The following is a 22,590-nucleotide window of genomic DNA, read 5'->3' as shown; positions in this document are numbered from 1 at the left end:
GACAAAATGCTTTTTATGGGGGAGGTCCAGGCTTTTTGTAACAGATAAATCAACTGATAAAACATAGTATCAACATGATTAAATATACTTGATAAAACATTGTATGAATTTGTTGAAATATACTTTTTCTTTATGTATCTACCAAAAAAAAAAAATCAGCTGAAAACAATAGTAGGCCCAAGAGAGAGAAAACGACAGGGACAACGGTAAAATGCCTGGTACTGGAATATAAATGTACCTACTTTTATTGTATATTCGGATGTTCGTGAATCTGAACAGGCAGGTCTTGCTGCAATATAAAAGGTAAATATATTATATATATTATAATATACTGAAAAAGTGCATATACACCCAAATTCCAAAAAGCTGTTTGGACCATTGTGTACAAATGTAAAACAAGGTGGTGAACATGCAACTAATGAAGTTACTGCCTGTGTGAGGGTGAGAAAGACAATAATCAAGCCATTGCCACAGGCAGTGATAAAACCGCCTCATTGTCGACTGACAGCACACAGCTCATGAGGTGAAGGACTGAGGATGAAGCCCACAGCAGGAGTCAGATCCAGGTCATCCTCTGTCACTGCAGGTGGAGGACTGAAACGAAAGCGCTGGAGGAGCGTGGTGAAGAAGAGGAAGAGCTCCATCTTGGCCAGACTCTCCCCGAGACACACCCTGCAACCTGTAAAGTAGTAAAGAGTCAAGCTGGATCATTCCTGTATGAGCATAAAGACTCTGCAATTCTTTGAGAATAAAAACTCTGCAAAGTTGTTTTACCTGCAGAAAAGGCCATGAAGGCATCTCTCCTGATAAATTTACCCTCCTTATCCAGGAAGTGGGAAGGGTTGAAAGTGTGTGGGCTCTCCCATTCACTCTCATCATACAGGACAGAAGTAAGCAGAGGAAACACAATAGTCCCCTGTATGCAAAAGAAGAGAACAGGTCTATCGATCATCTCAGAGCCAAAGGACTGTTTTAAGAGTTTTCGGAAGCTGGTGAGCATATCCAGCAAAGACAATTTCATGTTGGAAAGTAGTTAAACAGGTATGAACAACTGACCTCTTTGATGAAGTAACCCTGGAAGGTGACGTCCTGGCTGGTTATGTGAGGAAGTGACATGGGGACAATGCTGGCAAGTCTCTGTGTCTCATGAATGACGGCGTCAGTGTATGGCAGGTTTTTACGGTCATCTATCTGAATCTGGCGGCTTCCAACCACACTGCTCAACTCGTCCTGGACCTTGTCTGGAGACACAAGCTAAGAATGTTCTTTGCCTGCATTTTTCTGTTCACTTCAAAAACCTACATGTATTCTATGAGTATATGAGCATACATATTCCTTTGTCCTGCTCTTTGTCAAGTATTTCAGACCATTAACTGGTGAAAACATAAATGCACACCTGTGAAGAAAGATTCACATGCTTGGTCTCTGTCTTTACCTTGTATTTGCGGATATTTGGCCATAAGCAGCAAACCCCATCTCAGTGTTGTTGCTGTGGTGTCAGTACCAGCAGCAAACAGGTCCATCACTGTAATTATTAAGTTCTTCTCATGGTAGTGAGTGTCTATAATGTGTGAGTCCTAAGAGAAAGAACATCCATCCCACGTATTATTATAAAACAGACCTGTGAAGCATTGTTGTTCCTTTTGTTAGCTGAAAAACACCAAAGTTGTTGTCATACCTCCTCTTTCTTCTTCCGAATCAGAAAACAATCCACCAGCCCCCTGCATATGTGAGGGTTCAGTGTCTCTTTCAGGTGCTTGATTAAATCTTTGACATCTCTGACAGTCATCTCAACATTTTTTAACATCAGCTTCCGGTTTTTTATCTAACTGAGCAGCCGGGGAAACATGTTGTAAAGCTGTGACATAATAGTAAAAACAGTACAGATGATTTAAGAAGATTTAAGTATAAACCAATCAAAAATCCAAACAGATACATTTCGTGCATGCATGCATGCAAAATTTCATGCAACATATAAAATGGAAATATATATTCTGGATATTTTAACACAAACAGTAAGATTTGTTCTATGTACCACTTGACTGTAAACGCACATATTTCATGATGTATTACATGGAATGATCTCATTACAGACAGATATATATACAACATTTGGATGCTATCGAGTCAAAAATCAAACATTAAGTTTACCCGGACTGGTGCAGAACCATTAATGCGTATGATCTCGTTGGCTCGTCTCACCAAGTTTTTGAATCGAGGGTCACTGTATTCAAATCGGCTTCCATACACGATAGAGGAGATAATATTGGATGTTGCATAATTCACTGGACATGTTGTATCAAATGACTCTTTATACATCCATGGAAGGACTGTTAAGGACTGTTGTTAAGCTAATGGGAGAAATGATCTGGAATGAGCAGCGCAGCAGCAGCAGGACACTGCCGGGGAGGCTGGAGAGAGAAGCAACTGGAGAAACAACCAGAGTTAACTCGTTTGTCATTGTTGCTAATGATATCAGACTGGTTAAGCAGCAGCCACAAAGTTCTATTAACTAACAAACAAGATGACCAACAGTCACAAATGGACGTTATGACATGAATACTTCATCTCCATGAAAGAAAGAAGAAGACGTCAGATAACGTGAGTCAGATACAGCTTCTCTCTCTCTGTCTCTTTGGTCACTAATTTCATCTCTCATGGTTAAATGTCTCTGTGTGGCTTTTTTGTGTTTTTTATCTCCTTAACAAGAATGCAGCAGAGATCATATAATGTGTTGTGGGTAACGTTAGTTTGCTAGTTGAAGTTACAGTGAGCTGTCTGGACTCACTCATTCATTCGTTTTTAATTGAGTGGTAGTTCAGTCACCTGTTGATGTTGTATGATTAGTGTGCAGGAGGTCTGGCTGCTTGCTTCTGACAGTTTCTTTAGTTCATTTTTAAGATGAGTCATATATTGAGTAATAAGCTTAAAGTAACTGGAATAACAAGTGTTAACTAGTGGAGTAGGATTGTAGTTGATCCGTGATCCATACAGATCGCCCCCCCACCACGGTTCGGCAGACATATGAACTGCAGATTAATTGCAAAATTTAATGTCTCATTTAAGACAAAGTAAACAAACTGCTGTAAGTACAAGTCATGGACAGACAGCATGTCGTTAACGTTAACAGGGTTAACAGAGCAACGATCAAACCAGCATTTAATGGGTCCGATGTGACATTTGATTTATGTTTACCTGCTGTTTAATGTGCTGCAGCTGAGCAGCTTATTAGCATCTAGCTGCTAACTGACGTTAGCGGTGAATGTTTGTTATCATCAAGTTTTGATGATGTGGACAGGCTGTTTCACTCACTGTTTAAAAGAGGAAGGTTTCATGCCTCATATTGCAATAACTGAGCATTGAATATTTTATATATTTTATCTTATTTTATTTAAACATTGGACATCTTAAATGTTGTTTTCATTTAAGACCATGGGCAAAAGTTCCTTGCTGTTTGTGGCTGTAAGTGTGTTACAGAATAAATGGAAAACAAAGTTTTATTTGCCCCCCCCCCCCCCCCCCCCCCCCCCCCCCCCCCCTTTTTTTCACTGATCCTAATAATGATCTGATCCGTGACTCAAATCCGTGATACGATCCATACCGTGAGTTTTGTGTTCATGTTAACAGCCCTAGTGTTAACATGTCAGCTTTGTAGACTTTTTTTTGTATATCGTACATATAGATAAGAGTGTGTAAGTCATGTATTTGATACATGCATTAATACTTTCTGATGTGAACCTACACTTTTAGATCTGTGAATGTTTTTAGTGTTCAATCTTTCTTGTATCCAGCACTGATCTGTTCCTGTATCAGATTATAAGCTTTGTGCTACTTTATATTTCTGTATACTAAGAAAATACATAGGAAACACGTTTCACTTTGTTGGTAAAATGACGCATTTGATCCACTCCATGGCTAAAATGAGCTCTTCTTTGTTTAGAGACACTATGTATATGCTAAATGTCTTTAAAGACGCAGCCTTTTCACCACTCAAGCAAATTGTTTTATTGGCATATAAAATTGCCCCCCACCCCTCCGATTTCATCAGGTGGGACAATGATATAGTTTGATGCGGTTTGTTGTAAGATTCCGTGTTGGTTTTCCTCCTGTCCTCCCCAATTTTTTGAGTCACCAGCCGCCACTCTTCTGCATAGCTGACCAGAGCCTCTTTGACTGTCTTGTATCCAGCCAACACCACCACTTTCTAGGTTCCAAAGTAAACCATAAATACAAATCCATATTGTTTTGAAAGCTGGAAGAAACAAAATGCAATAACATATATCAGAGATAATGTAAGAACATTTATTATTGCAAAAATGTATAAATAAAAGGACATTCAAATGGATTACAAAATGGCTTATGTTCACATTAGGAGTGCTACACTTACCTCACACAGGGTTTTGTAGGGTCTCTTGAGATCCAGCTGTAACAGGTTGCCAAGCAGGGGCAGAGGCCTCGGTCCTTGAGGCTCCCTCCCTATTTCCTGGGAGGTGAAACTACTGGAGACAAGACAGAGGACGAGCACGACAGCAACAGCCCAGCAACAGCCCAGAGTGGTAGGACTGGAAAAGAGGAAGAAAACTGAATCTTTCAAAGGAGACATTTTCTCCTCTCTTGATGGTAGTCCTCTGACTGAGCCTGAGACAGTGGTGTTTATGGATTAATCTCACCAATGAATATGCCTGCAGTTATAGGGTTACTAATTATCTGCCCGCCCTTTTGGTCTCTGTTTACACTCAGGTATGAGATAAGTCTCAAAAGGAGAGAAAACTTGACAATTTAATTACAAGGACTTGTTTGGCAAAGGATTAATCCTGTCTTGGCAAGTTGACCTAACTTCCACAATGAACAACTCAGAGAATAACAGCTTTTTTTAAAAGTCATAGCATCACTGATTTCATCTACATTTAGTTTAAAGAGTAGGTGACCTGTACTGTAGGTTAGAAATCCCTGATAAATGGTTCTGCTGCAGACAATTACACATTATTTTAGATGTTCTATGATTTACCGGGACTTTGAGGGCCCTATAATATGCAAACATATATTAAAGGTTTAATAAAGGAGGGTCATACCATGACCTCGATTGGCATCATAAAAATGGGTGCGATGTCTCGGTCTCCAAACTCTTCTGCATAGCTGACCAGAGCCTGTTTGATTGTCTTGTATCCAGCCAACACCACAACTTTCTTGGTTCCAAAGTAAACTGTAAATACAGACCCATACTTCTTTGAAGCCTGGAAAAAAAATGCAGTGACATATATCAGAGATAATGTAAGAACATTTATTTTTTGCAAAAAATGTGAAAAAGAAAAGATATTCAACTAGATTGTAAACTGTTACAAAATGGCTTCTGTTCACATTAGGAGTGCTACACTTACCTCACACAGGGTTTTGTAGGGTCTCTTGAGATCCAGCTGCAACAGGTTGCCAAACAGGGGCAGAGACCTCGGTCCTGGAGGCTCCCTCCCTATTTCCTGGGAGGTGAAACTACTGGAGACAAGACAGAGGACGAGCAGGACAGCAACAGCCCCCAACAGAGTGGTAGGACTGGAGAAGAGGAAGAACACAAATCCTCCAAAGGAGACATTTTCTCTTCTGTTGATGGTGGTCCTCTGACTGAGCCTGACAGTTAAAACACAGTGGTGTTTATGCTGACATTAATATCATCATAGAATTTCCCTACACCTACAGGATTATTAATCACCTCCCCGCCTTTTTTGGCTCTGTTTGCACAGAGACGTGAGACATATCTCAAAGCAGAGAAAACTCGAAAGCTGAATTATAATAAACAACAATGGTCTAATTCTTGTAATGTTTCTAAGATGAAGAAAGCAGGATTGAACCCCTGATTTAACATGGTTCTTTACATAATAGCATCTCTGACTCCAGGTACGTCTAAGTGTATGTGACCCGTATTGTAGATTAGAAATCCCTGATAGACGCTTCTCATGCAGACTATCACACATTCTTTAAGATGTCTGATTTTCCTGAGCTTTCAGGGCCCTCTGAGTTTAGACCAGTGGTTCCCAACCTTTTGGGCTTGTTAATGCAATTAATATCTCCCTCCGACCCCTTATTGCAAGTTGTATGTTTATGAGCCATGAGGAGCTCAACCTTCTCATATAGTCTTTTGAGGCCTGAAGAAGTAAAATGATCCGGTAGCCTATTAACAGGAAAAAAAGCAAAAAACTGACTAAAGTACAAGTAGCCAACATCACTTGAGTAAATAATATGAGTAACTTTTCATGTGATAGGTCATTGATCACTTCATGTCAGAGAAGCAGAGAAAAAACCTGGTCAATGATTGCAGTTATGGAAATCATCAACCTACTCAATACCATATGGTTAAAAGTTAACAAAGTACACTTACTTAAGTTTTATTCTTACAATTATGAGGTACATGTACTTTAATGTTTCCATTTTATGCAACAGTATACTTCTACTCTAATTGTACTTGGAGGGATTTAGTTCCTTCTGTTTCAAAGGGAAACACTGTACTCAACATGCTCCTCATCATTCCTCTACATTTATCTGACAGCTTGTTGCTGGTTACATTACAGATTAAGATTTTACACACAAAATATATAATCAACACGATATAAAGCAGTTAACATGAGCTCCACCTTAAAAAGACATTAAGTAAATGTTATTACGTTGTGCTGAAAATACTTGCACTTTTATCTAAGCAAATGTTTGAATATATGACTTTTACTTTTAACAGACTATGTTTAGTGTGGTATTAATAGTCTAAAGTTTTGAGAGGGCTACTTCTTCTGCCACCACCAATACAGACCCACCAATACCAACATTCTCAATTAGACAAAGGGTGAAAATAAGGCACGAAGGAGGCCCCATGACTGAGTTTGACTAGAGCCTCTAAATCACTTATTCCGTCCCTTGTTATGCCCATATATTGTACTGCACATAATGGTATTATCCACATCCTGGTTATGAATTATCCTGCTGTGGATCATATTGTAATGTTTAAAGGGAACAGGGCTTACCTGAACGTTATACTTACACAGTGGTGAAAGCAAACCACTGTGTGGTAACCAAAAGCAACAAAAGCAAAGTAACCACAAAATAAGCAGCAGCCTGCAGGTTAAAGGTAGGACCGGGTGACTGTCAACCTCCAATGAAGTCTAAGTCTACAAAGTGTGCCTGTAGTCTCCTCTCACTATCAAGTGTTTAGTGCAGTGTCAGCAATTACTGTGTTTTTATTAGGCATCTGAAATTAATTGCAAAATATTTCTTCCTCCTCTTTGGCAGCCCTCCAGCTGCTGGCGCCAACTTCCTATGTGAAAAACAGCCCTGAGGTAACATTTACAACTCAAGATGTGTAAATGTTAAAGTTGTTAACTTTCTACTGTTGCAAGGACAGAGTAGGCTATGACTGGCTTTCTTTTCCAGCATCTTGTCCACTGGTGGACTTAGTGGAGGAGCAGGGAGGGCAACCGAAAAGTGCACTCTTAGGTGCCCCCACAGTATGATAAAATGCCCCCTAAGGTGCCCCACAGTATAATAAAGTGCCCTTCATTGTTCCCCCACAGTATGATAAAATGCCCTCTAAGGTGCCCACATGAAGGAGAAAACATAACAAAGTTCTGTAATGACTGTCTGGTTATGGGTAAATTGGGATGAAACGCCCTATAGAGTGCCTCTACATGTGACAATCTGGAATGAAGTACCCTCATGGGTGGAAGAAAATATGATAGTGCCCTGTGAAGAACCCCCAAAAATGAGAAAACATGATGTGCCCTTTAAATAAAGAGTATGTAATGCAGTCCCATATGATGCCGTTGTAATGGGGTGACCTAGAGGTTCTGTATGGGTGCCCTTCTAGTGAACAAAAAAAAAACAAATGGAAAAAGTGCAATTTAGGGTTCCCCTAAGTCTAACATACTGAAGGGCAGAATTGGGTGTCCTTTCAATGAAAAAAGGTGCCCTATGAGGTGCACCATATGAGAGAAAAACATTGTGAAGTGAGGGCCCATTGAATGTATCAGGTGCCCTATATATTTTTTCACCCCTCCCCCTGAGTCAGCCTGAGTCCACCACTGGTCTTGACCATTTGCAGTTTCACATCATAGTGACTGTTTGATACTTAATCAAATACCAATATACCTTTTTTCCTTTGGGTAGTCGTTGTGTTTGACCACACAAGCGTCAAAGAGACGCACCCTGCCTGACTGTTACAATCCAGAGTGGGGCTGTCTCACACACTTGCAGAAACTCAGTGAAAAATGGAGAAGACATGGCCATGACAATGAATAACTTTTTAATAAACACAATGCATTTTAGGGGGCAGGTCCAGGCTTGTTGTAACAGCGGCACTGACGCCTCCTGGCCACTGCCTAAAACTGTCAACTGATGACAAAAATTCCTGATAAATCATCTGATAAAACATAGTATAAACTAGTTTAAATATATTTTTGTTCATGTATCCACCAAAAAAAAACAATAGTAAGCCCATGTCAGAATTTTTAGAGAAAGAAAAAAAAGGGAAAATGGTAAAATGTCTGGTATTGGAATATAAATATAGCTTACTTTTATTGTATTTTGAGATGTTCGTGAATCTGAACAGGCAGGTGCTGGTTTATTTACAGTAAACTACATGATTTCTGCCACTTGCCGCAATATAAAGGTTAAAAATACATTACAAACCAAACCAGTGACAAATAGTGAAAATGATCAACAGTGGCAGTAAAGCAGGAACATGGCCAACTGCAATTCTATACTACAAAAGTGCATATACACCCAAATTCAACAAGCTGTTTGGACTATTGTGTACAATAACAAACAGACATTTAGGCTGGACATTGCCCAATACCATAGCAGCTGTCTTAAATGACTGATATAAATAAATAATGAACTGTCTCATGATTTGTCTCTTGATGGTATGTAGCTAATGAAGTCTCAGCCTACAGAGTGTGCTGGTAGTCTCCTCTCACTATCAGGTGTTTTTATGTCAAAAGGGGGAATTGGATGTGAGTGAGACTTTTAAAAGTAAATGAGGCATCTAAAATTTTTCACAAAATATTTCGTCCTCCTCTTTGATAGCCATCCAGCAGCTGGTGCCTTAGGTGACCACCTATCTCATCTATGCTAAGAAGCAGCCCTGAACATTGAAGGTTTTTTTTGCCAGAATCATTCCTCCACTTTAAATATACTTTTATTAATGTATCCACCAAACAAGCCTGAAAACAATAATATGTCATGATTTTTAGAGAAAGGAAACAACAGAGACAACAGTAAAATGTCTGGTATTGTAATATATATGTTGCTTCCTTTTATTGTAATCTTGGATGTTTATGAATCTGAACAGGCAGGCGTTAGTTTATTGATAGTAAATTATGTGATTTCTGCCATTTACTGCAATATAAATGGTAAATATATATTATATAACAAATCAAACCAGTAACATAGTAAAATTGATTGACAGTGGCAGAAAAGCAGGAATAAAGCCTACTGCAATACTATAATAAAAAAGTGCATATACACCCAAATTCCAACAAGCTGTTTAGACTACTGTATTTAAATCAAAATGAATAAATAAAGACACTTCTGGGCATTCTTTGATACCGTCACAGGTAACTGGCTGTCTTAAATGGCTGATATAAACCGTCTCATGATCTGTCTCTTGATGGTATGTGGCCAATGTTCACTGATCCTGGTCTTGAGGATGGGGCTACTCAGCACATAAATCAAGGTGGTGAACATGCAAGTAATGAAGTTACTGCCTGTGTGAAGTAAAACAGTTGTCAAGCCATTGCCACAAGCAGTGATGAAACCGCCTCATTGTCGACTGACAGCACACAGCTCATGAGGTGAAGGACTGAGGATGAAGCCCACAGCAGGAGTCAGATCCAGGTCATCCTCTGTCACTGCAGGTGGAGGAGTGAAACGAAAGCGCTGGAGGAGGGTGGTGAAGAAGAGGAAGAGCTCCATCTTGGCCAGACTCTCTCCAAGACAAACTCTGCGACCTGTAAGATTGAAAAGTGGCAAAAAATTAAACTTGATCATTCCTGCCCGAGAATAAAGACTCTACAATTCTTTGAGAATAAAAACTCTGCAAAGTTGTTTTACCTGCAGAAAAGGCCATGAAGGCATCTCTCCTGATAAATTTACCCTCCTTATCCAGGAAGTGGGAAGGGTCGAAAGTGTGTGGGCTCTCCCATTCACTCTCATCATACAGGACAGAAAAAAGCAGAGGAAACACAATAGTCCCCTGTATGCAAAAGAAGAGAACAGGTCTATCATATATCATCTCAGAACCAAAGGACTGTTTTAAGAGTTCAGAGGTGGATGAATATATCCAGCAAAGACAATTTCATGTTGGAAAGTGGTAAAACAGCTTTGAACAACTGACCTCTTTGATGAAGTAACCCTGGAAGGTGACGTCCCGGCTGGTTATGTGAGGAATTGATGTGGGGACAATGCTGGCGAGTCTCTGTGTCTCATGAATGACGGCGTCAGTGTACGGCAGGTTTTTTCGGTCATCTACTCGGATCTGGCGGTTTCCAACCACCCTGTTCAACTCATCCTGGACCTGGTCTGGAGACACAAACTAAGAATGTTCTTTGCCTGCATTTTTCTATTCACTCCAAAACCTACATGTATTCTATGAGTATATGAGCATACATTTTCCTTTGTCCTGCTCTTTGTCAAGTATTTCAGGCCATTAACTGATGAAAACATAAATGCACACCTATGAGGAAAGATTCAAACGCTTGGTCTCTGTCCTTACCTTGTATTTGTGGATATTTGGCCATAAACAGCAAACCCCATCTCAGTGTAGTTGCTGTGGTGTCAGTACCAGCAGCAAACAGGTTTGTCACTGTAAATATCAAGTTCTTCTCATGGTAGTGAGTGTCTACAATGTGTGAGTCCTAAGAGAAAGAACATCCATCCCATGTATTATTATAAAACAGACCTGTGAAGCATTGTTGTATCTTTTGTTAGCTGAAAAACACCAAAGTTGTTGTCATACCTCCTCTTTCTGCTTCCGAATCAGAAAACAGTCCACCAGCCCCCTGCATATGTGAGGGTTCAGTGTCGCTTTCAGATGCTTGATTAAATCTTTAACATCTCTGACAGTCATCTCAACATTTTTTAATATCAGCTGCCGGTTTTTTATCCAACTGAGCAGCCGGGGAAACATGTTGTAAAGCTGTGACATAATTGTAAAAACAGTACAGATGATTTAAGAAGATTTAAGTTTAAACCAAACAAAAATCCAAACAGATACATTTCATGCATGCAAAATTTCATGCAAACATATAAAATTGAAATATACATTCTGGATATTTTAACACAAACAGTAAGATTTATTGTGTGTGTTATCTATGTGCCATCCATGTGAGTTTAAAAGCACATATTTCATGATGTATTACATGGAATGATCTCATTACAGACTCGTATATACTAAGCATTTAGATGCTATCAAGTCAAAAACCAAACATTAAGTTTACCTGGATTGGTACAGAACCAGTAATGCGTATAGTCTCGTTGGCTCGTCTCACCAAGTTTTTGAATCGAGGGTCACTGTATTCAAATCTGCTTCCATACACAATAGAGGAGATAATATTGGATGTTGCATAATTCACTGGACATGTTGTATCAAATGGTTTCCCTGTAAAAAGAGAGCAAGAAACAAAGATATTATAAAACATAATATTTGGTTTCTGACTGATTGATATGACAACTCAAACATAGTCAGTGCATATGGTAACACACCATGATGGTATTTTGAACGGCCTATCTTGTACCACTGAAAAAAAATCATATTTTTCTCTGTGTAACTGACCATTGCATGAACACAATAATACACTTAGAGGTGTACTGTTATGGAAAATGAAATGCCACTCTACCTTGTGATGAGGTGTTCTTCACCTTCAACGCATATTGTATGATGATTGTGTATCAGGACACTGTGTCATGTTATTATCACGTACACATATTAATTCTGTACCTTTATGCTCGTCAAACATTTGAATCAGATGGCAGCATTCCTCTAAGATTTTATCCTCAGCAACTCTTTTGCCCATCCCAAAGTCTCTCAGGGTGGAGAGAGCAAAACGTCTCATCTCTTTCCAGGATTCTCCATTTGCAAACAGAATTCCTATTAAACATGACACGCAAGTTAGAAGTAATCTGTAAATCTGTGTGTGTGTGTGTGTATGTGTGTGTGTGTGTATACATATATAAATATATATGTGTGTGTGTGTGTGTGTGTGTTATTAGATATGATACTCATCAGAAAAGTTAACAAATACAATGTGATTTGTGATTTTGCTTGTGCTCTAAGTGTTCATCTCTAGTATTTCTTTTTATGCTGAAATGCAAACATATATTAAAGGTTTAATAAAGGAGGGTCATACCATGACCTTGATTGGCATCATAAAGAATGGGGGAGATGTCTCGGTCTCCAAACTCTTCTGCGTAGCTGACCAGAGCCTCTTTGACTGTCTTGTATCCAGCCAACACCACCACTTTCTTGGTTCCTAAGTAAACTGTAAATACAGATCCATATTGTTTTGAAAGCTGGAAGAAAAAAAATGTAATAACATATATCAGAGATAATGTAAGAACATCTATTATTGTAAAAATGAGTAAATGAAAGGACATTCAAATAGATTGCAAACTGTTACAAAATGGGTTATGTTCACATTAGGAGTGCTACACTTACCTCACACAGGGTTTTGTAGGGTCTCTTGAGATCCAGCTGCAACAGGTTGCCAAACAGGGGCAGAGGCCTTGGTCCTGGAGGCTCTTTCCCTATTTCCTGGGAGGTGAAACTACTGGAGACAAGACAGAGGACGAGCAGGACAGCAACAGCCCCCAACAGAGTGGTAGGACTGGAGAAGAGGAAGAAAACAAAATCCTCCAAAGGAGACATTTTCTCCTCTGTTGATGGTAGTCCTCTGGATGAGCGTGACAGTTAAAGCACAGTGGTGTTTATGCTGACATTAATATCATCATAAATTTCCCTACACCTACAGGATTATTAATCACCTCCCCGCCCTTTTTGGTTCTGTTTGCACAGAGATGTGAGACATATCTCAAAGGAGAAAAAACTTGAAAGCTTAGTTAAAATAAACAACAATGGTCTAATTCTTGTAATGTTTCTAAGATGAAGAAAGCAGGACTGAACCCCTGATTTAACATGGTTCTTTACATAATAGCTTCTCTGACTCCAGGTACATCTAAGTGTATGTGACCTGTATTGTAGGTTAGCATTTCCTGATAGATGCTTCTCCTGCAGACTATTACACATTCTTCAAGATGTCTGATGAGCTATGAGGAGCTCAACCTTCTCATATAGTCTTTTGAGGCCTGAAGAAGTAAAATGATCCAGTAGCTTATTAACAGGGAAAAAAAAGCAAAAAACAGACTACAACAAACAGTACAAGTAGCTAACATCACTTGAGTAAATAAAATGAGTAACTTTTCATGTGATAGGTCATTGATCACTTCATGTCAGAGAAGCAGAGAAAAAACCTGGTCAATGATTGCAGTTATGGAAATCATCAACCTCCTCAATACCATATGGTTAAAAGTTAACAAAGTACACTTACTAAAGTTTTATTCTTACAATTATGAGGTACATGTACTTTAATGTTCCATTTTATGCAACAGTATACTTCTACTCTAACTGTACTTGGAGGGATTTAGTTCCTTCTGTTTCAAAGGGAAAAACTGTCCTCGTCATTCTTCTACATTTATCTGACAGCTTGTTGCTAGTTACATTACAGATTAAGAGTTTACACACAAAATATATAATCAACAATAAAATTTGATGCATTATTATAGATTATATTAGAAAACTATCCAGCAAGATATAAAGCAATTAACATGAGCTCCACCTTAAAAAGACATTAAGTAAATGTTAGTACATTGTGCTAAAAATACTTCTGCACTTTTATCTATGCAAATGTTTGAATACATGACTTTTACTTTTAACAGACTATGTTTAGTGTGGTATTAATAGTCTGAAGTTTTGAGAGGGCTACTTCTTCTGCCACCACAAATACAGACCCACTAATACCAACACTCTCAAAAATAAGGCACTAAGGAGGCCCCATGACTGAGTTTGCCTACGGCCCCTAAATCACATCCACATCCTGCTTATGAATTATCCTGCTTTGGATCATATTATAATATTTAAAAGGAACAGGACTCACCTGAATGTTATTCTTACACAGTGGTGAGAGCAAATAAACCACAAAATAAGTAGCAGCCTGCAGGTTAAAGGTAGGACCATGTGACTGTCAACCTCCAATGAAGTCTCAGTCTACAGAGTGTGCTGGTAGTCTCCTGTCACTATCAGGTGTTTTTATGTAAGAGGTGCATTGGATGTGAGTGAGACTTTTAAAAGTAAATGAAGTGTCTAAATTTTTTTTTTTAAATATTGCCTCCTCCTCTTTGGTAGCCATCCTGCTGCTGGTGCCTTAGGTGACCGCCTATCTCGCCTATGCCCTGAACAACAAAGGTTTTTTTTACCATTATCATTCCTCCTGTTCATACTGGACATATAAAGATCCTTTAATAATGCACTTACAATGTAAGTGATGGGGGCCAAAATTCACAAGCCTCCCTCTGTGCAAAAACATATTTAAAAGTTTATCTGAAGCTAATATGAGGCTTCAGCCATCCAAATTGTGAAATAAAGTAGATGTCTTTCAACGTTAGTCTTTTTAGCGCCAAAGTCCCTCTTTATTACTATACTTCCATGTTAAATATACTTTTTCTTTAGGTAATCACCAAAAAACCCTGAAAACAATAGAATGTCAAGATTTTTAGAGAAAGAAAACAACAGAGACAACAGTAAAATGTCTGGTATTGGAATATAAATGTCGCTTACTTTTATTGTAATTTTGGATGTTTGTGAATCTGAACAGGCAGGTGTGATTTCTGCCATTTGTTGCAATATAAATGGTAAATATTACAATGTAACATATCAAACCAGTGGCAAATAATGAAATTGATCAACAGTGGCAGAAAAGTAGAAATATAACCTACTGCTATACTTTAATAAAAAAGTGCATATACACCCAAATCTCAGCAAGCTGTTTAGACTATTGTGTGCAAATAAAAATGAACAAATAAAGACATTTAGGCTGGACGTTCTTTGATACAGTCACATGTAACTGGCTGTCTTAAATGACTGATATAAACTGTCTCATGATCTGTCAATGATTACTGATCCTGGTCTTGAGGATGGGGCTACTCAGCATGTAAATCAAGGTGGTGAACATGCAAGTAATGAAGTTACTGCCTGTTTGAGGGTGAGAAACACAATAATCAAGCCATTGCCACAGGCAGTGATGAAACCACCTCATTGTCAACTGACAGCACACAGATCATGAGGTGAAGGACTGAGGATGAAGCCCACAGCTGGTAAACGATCAGTAGCCTATTAAGAGGAAAAAGGCAAAAAAAAAAAAAAAAAAACAGACTTAACCTTTACATGGTTTTCAGATCAAATTGATTCATTTCAAAATTTTACTAAAAGAAAAATGATACAAGGAAACAATTTTTCAACCTGAAACTTCATGGCCTTGGCTTATTTTCTGTGAAGTAAAAGAAAAACATCATTGAGTATACATGCTACACTCCCCCACACATTTATGTCCTTCATATGAAGTTCAGCTCAATTTTACCTATATACACACAGACACTCAGAAACATGTACTCACACATGCACACACACGCAGACACACAGAGAGAGAGAGAGAGAGAGAAGATAGAGGAGTTCCACAGCACAGATATATGTCATATGTCAAAAATGGCCAAATTGAATGGTCTTCATCCCCAATGAGAGAGCCCCCCTGCTCAACATGATTTATGCCACACAAGTCTTTCACTTTTAACAGACTATGTTACACCATCTAAACTATGTTAGACCATCTAAACAGCACCCTGCAAACAGAAAGGATCAGATAAGGAACCCCTCATCTCCTGCATGGTCACTGAACCAGACCACTGACCCAAACCACCTTTGATCCTGCAAGCAACAAACTTCAAGCAAGCAAGACCAATTGACACCCCAGTGTGAGCTGATAGTACGACGTGGATAAACATCAACCCACCACTTGCTGACATAAACTCACCTCTAGGAACACAAACACACACACACACACACACACACACACACACACACACAAATGTAGCACATGGCCTGGATCCCTGCTGTTTGCAGCCAGATCAAGGAAAACAAAGAACTGTAAAAGACATGGACTTCCAAATGTAGTCTTAGATTTTGTCTAAGGGAAATTAATATTGTATGTTAGTATATGTGTGTGTGTCACCCAATGAAAATTTGAGATAATATCTTATCTGACAATTCATGCTTTTGCTTTTTTGCTTTTCTTACTTTTGGCCCTTGCTTTTTGCCATGCTGGTTGAAGACTAGCTGTTTGCTAGTCTGAGGATGTGATCCTGAAAAATAGGGGCTGAAACCTCAAACTCTAGTTAAGGATCAAGACTAGGAGAGCATAAACTAGGAGCTGTCTTCCAATGAGAACTTTTCAAATCTGGACTGGGCAACTTACTGATCATCGCAAGATCCAGATTCCAGCTTCTCACCCCAGCACATCGAACTCCATTCTCCGTGAGAAGCCACTCAAGGGAGCGAGGAAGTATTCCTACAAAACCTTCATCAACTTGCTTAAACCCTGGCGATATCATAATTTGCAATTTCAGTGGCAATTCAGAACTAAGCTGTTGAACTGTTGATTTGACTTGTTGTATTTTCTTGTGCTTGCAACTCAGTGACTTAACCTTAAAAGACCTATGCCCTCGCAAAATCATAATTTATATCAATAACAATCATAATTCCAATTGACCTCTCTTGTGTGGCCAACAAGGAGGACTATTTCCCTTTTGTTATACATATGGGTTATGTTGCTAGAGGAATAATTTCATTTTTGAGTGTTGCACAATAATAATTCATAATTCCCCCCTTGAAATCATGAAGCTATTTGAGTGCACAAACACCTACGAAAGGCATGAAGGAGGCCCCATTACTGAGTTTGCCTAGAGCCCCCAGATCACTAAATCCATCCATGGTTATACTTATATACTGTACTGCACATAATGGTATTTTCCACATCCTGGTTATGAATTATCCTGCTGTGGATCATATTATACTACTTAAAAGGAACAGGACTTACCGGAAAATTATTATTTCACAGCAGTCAGAGCAAATAAACCACAAAGTAAGCAGCAGCCTGCAGGTTAAAGGTAGAACTGCGTGACTGTCCTCCAACCTCCAATGAAGTCTCAGTCTACAGAGTGTGCCTGTAGCCTCCTCTCACTATCAGGATGTAGCAGCATAGAGGGTGCTATTTATAATTGATTCCACCTGGTGGCGGTCATTGGTTCAGCTTTATATAAAGGTGGCAGTCTTCCCCTGTCTCTTCCTCTTGCGCTCCCCCATCTCGTCACTTCCAGTCCGGGAGTTTTGGTCCGTCAAAGCAGCACTGAGTGTGTGTCGCTGTGACCCTCCCTTTTGTGTGTAGTGTCTTCCCTGGGATCATGGGTGACTTTCACAAAGTGTGTGTGACTGTCACGTGTGTCTGGGCGTTTAATTTAGTCCCCCCCCCCCGCTTCTGATATGAATGTGTTGTCATTTTAAATTGTATTAATAAAGTGTACTATTTTGTAAGTATCGAACCACGTTTTCTCTTGCCTCCAGTAAATGAACCTGTGTCCTATTGATAATAGTGATAATTCTTTGGGTAAAATTCCCAAGGTGGCGTTGTCTGGCAACTTAACTGAAATTGTGTTAGTTTAACTCCGTTGACCACTGCGGCGACAAGGTGTGTTTTTTTTTTTTTGTTTTTTTTTAATGTAAGAGGTGCATTGGATGTGAGTGAGATTTAACTGTAAATAAGGCATCTGAAATGAATTGCACAATATTTCTTCCTCCTCTTTGGCCGCCCTCCAGCTGCTGGCACCCTATGTGACCTCCTCACCTATGCTAAAACAAAAGCCCTGAACAACAACGGTTCTTCTTACCATAATCATTCCTCCTGTTCATACTAGCCATTTAAAGATCCCTTTTATAATGCACTTACAATGAAAGTGATGGGGGGCCAAAATCCACAGTCCTCCTGTGCAAAAATTGATTTAAAAGTTTATGAAGCTGATATGAAGCTTCAGCTGTTCAAATTGTGAAATACAGTAGATATCTTTCAACATTAGTACTTTTAGTGCCAAAGTCCCTCTTTATTACCATACTTCCATGTTAAATACACTTTTTGTCTATCTATCCACCAAAAAACCCTGAAAACAATAGTATGTCAGGACTTTTAGAGAAAGAAAACAGGGACAATGCTAAAATAGCTGTTATTGGAATATAAATATAGCTTACTTTTATTGTAATTTTGGATGATCATTAATCTGAACAAGCAGGTGTCTATTTACATTAAATTACACGATTTCTGTCATTTGCTGCAAAATAAATGGTAAATATATAGTATATAACAAATCAAACCAGTGAAAATTGTGAAAATGATCGACAGTGGCAGGAATATGGCCGACTGCAATTCTATACTACAAAAGTGCATATACACCCAAATTCCAACAAGCTGTTTGGACTATTGTGTACATAACTAACACATACATTTAGGCTGGACATTAACCAATACCATAACAGCTGTCTCAAATGACTGATTAAAACTGTCTCTTGACGGTATATGGCCATTGTTTACTGATCCTGGTCTTGAGGATGGGGCTACTCAGTATGTAAATCAAGGTGGTGAACATGCAAGTAATGAAGTTACTGCCTGTGTGAAGTAAAACAGTTGTCAAGCCATTGCCACAAGCAGTGATGAAACCACCTCATTGTCGACTCACGGCACACAGCTCATGAGGTGAAGGACCGAGGACGAAGCCCACAGCAGGAGTCAGATCCAGGTCATCCTCTGTCACTGCAGGTGGAGGAGTGAAACGAAAGCGCTGGAGGAGGGTGGTGAAGAAGAGGAAGAGCTCCATCTTGGCCAGACTCTCTCCAAGACAAACTCTGCGACCTGTAAGAATGAAAAGTGGCAAAAAGTTAAACTTGATCATTCCTGCCCGAGAATAAAGACTCTACAATTCTTTGAGAATAAAAACTCTGCAAAGTTGCTTTACCTGCAGAAAAGGCCATGAAGGCATCTCTCCTGATAAATTTACCCTCCTTATCCAGGAAGTGGGAAGGGTTGAAAGTGTGTGGGCTCTCCCATTCACTCTCATCATACAGGACAGAAGTAAGCAGAGGAAACACAATAGTCCCCTGTATGCAAAAGAAGAGAACAGGTCTATTAGGCTCTGTAAAGTCTTAGAACCAAAGCTCTGTTTTAACTGTTTTCAGAGGTGGATGAATGTATCCACAAATTCATGCTGGAAAGTAGTGAAACAGCTTTGAATAACTGACCCTTTTGATGAAGTAACCCTGGAAAGTGACGTCTCGGCTAGTTTTGTGAGGAATTGACATGGGGACAATGCTGGCGAGTCTCTGTGTCTCATGAATGACGGCGTCAGTGTACGGCAGGTTTTTTCGGTCATCTACTCGGATCTGGCGGCTTCCAACCACCCTGCTCAACTCGTCCTGGACCTTGTCTGGAGACACAAACTAAGAATGTTCTTTGCCTGCATTTTTCTGTTCACAAACCTACATGTATTCATGAGTATATGAGAAGCATACATATTCCTTTGTCCTGCTCTTTGTCAAGTATTTCAGACCATTAACTGGTGAAAACATAAATGCACACCTGTGAAGAAAGATTCAAATGCTTGGTCTCTGTCCTTACCTTGTATTTGTGGATATTTGGCCATAAGCAGCAAACCCCATCTCAGTGTAGTTGCTGTGGTGTCAGTACCAGCAGCAAACAGGTTTGTCACTGTAAATATCAAGTTCTCCTCATGGTAGTGAGTGTCTATAATGTGTGAGTCCTAAGAGAAAGAACATCCATCCCACGTATTATTATAAAACAGACCTGTGAAGCATTGTTGTATCTTTTGTTAGCTGAAAAACACCAAAGTTGTTGTCATACCTCCTCTTTCTGCTTTCGAATCAGAAAACAGTCCACCAGTCCCCTGCATATGTGAGGGTTCAGTGTCTCTTTCAGATGCTTGATTAAATCTTTAACATCTCTGAGAGTCATCTCAACATTTTTTAATATCAGTTGCCGGTTTTTTATCCAACTGACCAGTCGGGGAAACATGTTGTAAAGCTGTGACATAATAGTAAAAATAGTACAGATTTAAGAATATTTAAGTATAAACCAATCAAAAATCCAAACAGATACATTTCATGCATGCAAAATTTCATGCAAACATATAAAATGAAAATATACATTCTGGATATTTTAACACAAACAGTAAGATTTATTGTGTGTGTTATCTATGTGCCATCCATGTGAGTTTAAAAGCACATATTTCATGATGTATTACATGGAATGATCTCATTACAGACTCGTATATATTCAGCATTTGGATGCTATTGAGTCAAAAACCAAACATTAAGTTTACCTGGATTGGTGCAGAACCAGTAATGCGTATGTTCTCGTTGGCTCGTCTCACCAAGTTTTTGAATCGAGGGTCACTGTATTCAAATCTGCTTCCATACACGATAGAGGAGATAATATTGGATGTTGCATAATTCACTGGACATGTTGTATCAAATGGTTTCCCTGTAAAAAGAAAGCAAGAAACAAAGACATTATAAAACATAAGATTTGGTTTCTGACTGATTGATATGACAACTCAAACATAGTCAGTACATATGGTAACACACCATGATGATGTTTTAAACTGCAGTCTTCTACTATTCAAAAAAAATAAGCATTTCTTTCTGTGTAAGTGACCATGACATGAGCACAATAATGCACTCAGAGGTGTGCTGTTATGGAAAATAAAAGACCCACTAGACAAAATACCACTCTTCCTCATGATGAGGAGCTCTTCATCTCCAACCCGTATTGTTTTATTTTTATATATCAGGACACTGTGTCATGTTATTATCACGCACACATATTAATTCTGTACCTTTATACTCGTCAAACAATTGAATCAGATGGCAGCATTCCTCTAAGATTTTATCCTCAGCAACTCTTTTGCCCATCCCAAAGTCTCTCAGGGTGGAGAGAGCAAAACGTCTCATCTCTTTCCAGGATTCTCCATTTGCAAACAGAATTCCTATTAAACATGACACGCAAGTTAGAAGTAATCTGTACTAGTCTTATATGTCTAACACTCATCAGAATTAGATTTTTAAAAAGATGGTAAATACAATGTGATTTGTGATTTTACTTGTGCTCTAAGTGTTCATGTCTAGTATTTCTTTTTGTGCTGAAATGCAAACATATATTAAAGGTTTAATAAAGGAGGGTCATACCATGACCTCCACTGGTGTCATAAAAAATGGGGGAAATGTCTCGGTCTCCAAACTCTTCTGCATAGCTGACCAGAGCCTCTTTGACTGTCTTGTATCCAGCCAACACCACCACTTTCTTGGTTCCAAAGTAAACCGTAAATACAGATCCATGTTGTTTTGAAAGCTGGAAGAAAAAAAATGCAATAACATATATCAGAGATAATGTAAGAACATTGATTATTGCAAAAATGTATAAATGAAAGGACATTAAAATAGATTGCAACATGTTACAAAATGGGTTATGTTCATATTAGGAGTGCTACACTTACCTCACACAGGGTTTTGTAGGGTCTCTTGAGATCAAGCTGCAACAGGTTGCCAAGCAGGGGCAGAGGCCTCGGTCCTGGAGGCTCTTTCCCTATTTCCTGGGAGGTGAAACTACTGAAGACAAGACGGAGGATGAGCAGGACAGCAACAGCCCCCAACAGAGTGGTAGGACTGGAGAAGAGGAAGAAAACTAAATCTTCCAAAGGAGACATTTTCTCTTCTGTTGATGGTAGTCCTCTGACTGAGCCTGGGACAGTGGTGTTTATGGGTTAACCTCACCGAGGAATGTCTCCTATAGGGTTACTAATTATCTCCCCGCCCTTTTGGGCTCTGTTTACACAGGTATGAGATAAGTCTCAAAGGAGAGAAAACCTGACACTTCAATAACAAGGACTTGTTTGGCAAGTCCCACAACAAACAAGCTCAGAAAATATCAACTTTTTTTTAAGTCATAGCATCACTGATATCAGGTACATTTAGGTTAGAGTGTAGGTGACCTGTACTGTAGGTTACAAATCCCTGATAGATGGTTCTGTTTACATATTCTTTTAGATGTTTATGATTTACCTGAACTTTGAGGGCCCTATAAGTTCAAACCAGTGTTTCCCAACCTTGCTTCCAATCCCTTATCACATGTTGTACATGTTTATGTGCTGTGGAGTTAGACCTTCTCAGATATTTTTGGGGGGCCTGAAGAGGTGAAACAATAAAGTATTTAACAGGAGAAAAAAATGTAAAAAACAAAATTATGTGCAATAGCATTTTTGTTTTGTTTTGTTTTGTTTTATGACTCCTTTAATCATTTCACACAGCATGTTTGTACCTGTTTACTTATAATATAAGGTTAACATGATAACACACAAGAAAAGCTTTACAGAGCTTCTCAACACAAGAAATGAAAT

The 22,590-nt window shown here is 39.0% G+C and overlaps 2 protein-coding genes and 1 pseudogene across 2 annotated transcripts; all 3 read right to left on the bottom strand.

Moving 5' to 3' along the window:
• Positions 1-697: 697 nt before the first annotated feature.
• Positions 698-6,700, bottom strand: LOC122966955 (annotated as a pseudogene).
• A 2,552-nt stretch (positions 6,701-9,252) lies between these two features.
• On the bottom strand, positions 9,253-13,276 carry LOC122966187 (cytochrome P450 2K3-like). The gene is given in 8 exon segments (XM_044330197.1): positions 9,253-9,983; positions 10,087-10,554; positions 10,748-10,889; positions 10,991-11,170; positions 11,472-11,632; positions 11,972-12,121; positions 12,381-12,543; positions 12,689-13,276. Coding segments are annotated over 8 exon segments (1,662 nt in total). The 5' UTR covers positions 12,899-13,276; the 3' UTR covers positions 9,253-9,795.
• Positions 13,277-18,690: 5,414 nt separating this feature from the next.
• LOC122966197 (cytochrome P450 2K1-like) lies at positions 18,691-21,969 on the bottom strand. Its single transcript, XM_044330208.1, has 9 exons — positions 21,691-21,969; positions 21,383-21,545; positions 21,034-21,183; positions 20,518-20,678; positions 20,040-20,219; positions 19,797-19,938; positions 19,421-19,605; positions 19,138-19,279; positions 18,691-19,034 (listed from the first exon to the last, which is right to left on the bottom strand). Exons 1-9 carry the CDS (start codon positions 21,898-21,900, stop codon positions 18,847-18,849), a joined length of 1,521 nt encoding a protein of 506 aa, XP_044186143.1. The 5' UTR covers positions 21,901-21,969; the 3' UTR covers positions 18,691-18,846.
• Between the last annotated feature and the right edge of the window lie 621 nt (positions 21,970-22,590).

The sequence above is a fragment of the Thunnus albacares genome, chromosome 17, assembly GCF_914725855.1.
Source record: "Thunnus albacares chromosome 17, fThuAlb1.1, whole genome shotgun sequence".
In the NCBI taxonomy this organism is placed as follows: Eukaryota; Metazoa; Chordata; class Actinopteri; order Scombriformes; family Scombridae; genus Thunnus; species Thunnus albacares.
Note: the sequence above shows the minus strand (reverse complement) of the source record. Positions and strands in the feature narration are given on the sequence as shown.